This window comes from Priapulus caudatus, unplaced genomic scaffold (genome assembly GCF_000485595.1).
Source record: "Priapulus caudatus unplaced genomic scaffold, Priapulus_caudatus-5.0.1 Scaffold2742, whole genome shotgun sequence".
Lineage (NCBI taxonomy): Eukaryota > Metazoa > Priapulida > Priapulimorpha > Priapulimorphida > Priapulidae > Priapulus > Priapulus caudatus.
In genome coordinates this window covers 24,900-28,131 of record NW_014579803.1, presented here as the reverse complement: position 1 = coordinate 28,131, position 3,232 = coordinate 24,900, and the positions used below count along the sequence as shown (strand labels likewise).

Below are 3,232 nucleotides of genomic sequence, written 5' to 3'. Positions count from 1 at the left end.
CGCGACCCGAAGACGCTCGTTTCGACCTACCTAAGCCTCGTCAAGAGTCGCTTCCTCCGCGAGCTCGCCGGCGCCCGGCCTGGCTGGAGGACTTGGCGCGGAGCGGGCCTCGCGGCACGCGTCGTCGCCGTGCCTGGCGGCGGCGTCGCGGCCGGCGTGCGATCGCCGGGCGGATGCCGCACGCGTGCTAGAGGGCGTCGACGTGGCTGCTTGGCGTTTAGGTGCGGAGGAAGAGGCTGCAGACGGAGGCGGGCGCGTACCCGCTGTGCTGGGCGTCGGCGCGCTGCGCCAGCGCCCTCGCCGACATGGTGGAGCGCGGGGAGGCGCCGAGCGAGGAAGGGATGGAGCTCTACCTGTACCCGTACCCAGAGCAGAAGACCTGAGAGCTGCCGCCTCGGGATAGGAGGAGAGAGGAAGATAGAGAAGAAAACAGGATGATAGCTGTTGCCTCGGGATAGGAGGAGAGAGGAAGATAGAGAAGAAAACAGGATGATAGCTGTTGCCTCGGGATAGGAGGAGAGGAAGATAGAGAAGAAAACAGGATGATAGCTGCTGCCATACTGTCACAGAGTGTGGGCGTGGGAGAAGTACTGAAAGCGGACAGGAAGATTAGAGATTAGAGAGGAAGACAAGGCTTAATTGCTTGAGATTTCCTGAGAGCTGCTGACTACATCACGGAGAGTGGACGTCGGAGGTAGGAGGAGCGGAATATAGAGAGGACAGGAAGACAGGAGGGTAGGAAGACAGGATGGAGACAAGGCTAGATTGCTGTGATTTCCACATGGCCAGGTGATCTAAGGTAGGGAGGAAGACAAGGCATGATTGCTTGAGATTGATTTGATTGCTGCAGATTGATTGATTGATTGATTGATTGCCGATGACAGATTACTGCTGACGATTGATCTTGATTTCCACATGGCCAGATGATGTAAGATAGAGAGGAAGATATGATACCTGTAAGATGTATGTATAGGGCAGATATGATTGCTGCTGACCCATTTAAGGAGTGATGATGTGGGATGGAAGGAAGATAGAAAGGAATACAAAACGTGATTGTTGCCGACTCTATCACTCACTATCTATCACTCTAACACAATACATGATTGCTGTTGATTCGTTCGTGGATTGGCAGTGTAATGTGCAGATTAAGACAAGGCACGATTCATGTTGATACCTTCATGGACTGATTACGTAAGAAAGAGAAGAAGACGAGAAAGATGGTTTATTCCTGTTGATCCCATCGTGGACAATTGAAGTAGGATACAGTGGTCTCATTATGCTAGAGACAGTGGTGCCATCTATAGTCACATTTCTGTGCCAACGATAGCAACTCGTATAGCAATGTATTTCCATTAGTAATTGAGCCCTCAGGTGTTAGTTACTATCACGGACTGGGTCTCCAGGGGACCACGAAGCCTGTCAGTTGAGCTTGTAAACACTCTAGGATTCAACCTAACGAAATTCTTGTGACTGCCAACGTATTTCCATGGCCTACGTCTACGATCTGCGAGTATCGTACCTAATATGATATAAGGCGTGAATAATAATAGTATAATATATAATAATATAATATAATAATATAATAATAATAATATTCTATTACTAGTATTATTCACTCCTGATGATATGTATTATACCGGGAGTGAAATAAAAAACAAAGTTTCTTTCTCATTCGCTCTTCATTATATTTATATGAATATGTACACCTAATGTGTGTTTAATTCTCGTCTCTGTTTGTGCTTACATTAACTCTAAACCGAATTAGTGGGAACCTGATTAAGCATCTACCATGTCTGTTGCCTAATATCCTCTTCTAATATATTCATTTGTCTCACTTCATACGATCACGAACATTTCACGACGATATAATCTGTTAAAAATTTAATTATGCCAATCAACTACTCTACTAGCTAACCTACAGCTATGTCTGTACTCTCTACTCTAAATATCTATTGCCCAGTACTGTACCTTTATTACGAGACAAGAAATAAAATCCTTATGTGACAGGCGGTGCAGTATTATTCATGTAATGACACAAATAATGGCCTCATTCTCATGCAGAGGTGGACTAGAGCGCATTCAGCGCGGCCATATTTAAAATACATTTACGTTTCAGTTTAAAATAAATAGCATTATATATACCGCCTGTAGTTCATTATTCATAGCATGCTCGCGTAAACAGAATAAAACTATTTTCGTCTCTAAGAAACGAATATGTACACTCAAATTAACTGTAATCCGATAAACATACTTAATATGCAACTACTACGACTAAAAGAAACACGGGTGCATTCGCACACAGTACAGACTGACCCTAAGAGGGAGGGAGAGAGGGGGAGAGAGAGGAGGGAGCGGGAGAGGGAGAGCGAGCACAAGAAAGGGGGAGATAAACTGAGAGACATATGCAAGTTCAGGCTTGCTTCAACAGGTGGCAGCACACACTTGAATCACCACTTGAATGGTCACAAGGTGACTGTACACTGTGTGGATAATATAAAACATAACACACTACCTATATATCTATACAGGATCAGTCCATAGATTCTAAGGTAACACCAGCTAATCGGTGGGATCACGCAGAATGTTCGGCGAAATACTGAGTGGCTATGGGATATCATCTGACTCAGGGTTAAAAGATGAACATTTTTGCCAGGCAACAGTTACTTTCTGCCAAAGAAAAACAAATAAAGCAAATTTACTCACCCACGCAGAATCTTCGGTGCTTTTTCTACGGTTTATTAGAAATTTCTTGGCAGCAAATAATATGTTGTGAGCAGGCAGTAAACTGACCCCTGTAGGCAGCAAAACTGATGCTTGCTTTTGCTGCCCTTAATTTCAAACCCTCTAAACCGAACCCTTGTAGGCAGCAAAACTGCTGCTTGCCGCCCCTTAATTTCAAACCCTCTAAACCGAACCCTTGTAGGCAGCAAAACTGCCGCTTGCCGCCCCTTAATTTCAAACGCTGTAAACCGAACCCTTGTAGGCAGCAAAACTGCTGCTTGCGCCCCTTAATTTCAAACCCTCTAAACCAAACCCTTGTAGGCAGCAAAACTGCTGCTTGCCGCCCCTTAATTTCAAACCCTCTAAACCGAACCCTTGTAGGCAGCAAAACTGCTGCTTGCCGCCCCTTAATTTCAAACCCTCTAAACCGAACCCTTGTAGGCAGCAAAACTGCTGCTTGCCGCCCCTTAATTTCAAACCCTCTAAACCGAACCCTTGTAGGCAGCAAAAC

The 3,232-nt window shown here is 45.5% G+C and overlaps 1 protein-coding gene across 1 annotated transcript in view; it reads right to left on the bottom strand.

Moving 5' to 3' along the window:
- Nucleotides 1-282: 282 nt before the first annotated feature.
- LOC106819012 (general transcription factor IIH subunit 4-like) overlaps nucleotides 283-3,232 on the bottom strand; it is a 10,624-nt gene continuing 7,674 nt past the window's right edge. The window contains exon 6 of the mRNA XM_014823671.1: nucleotides 283-2,667. Within this exon, the coding sequence (XP_014679157.1) occupies nucleotides 2,661-2,667 (7 nt within the window). The 3' untranslated portion in view covers nucleotides 283-2,660. The remainder of the gene's footprint in view (nucleotides 2,668-3,232) is intronic.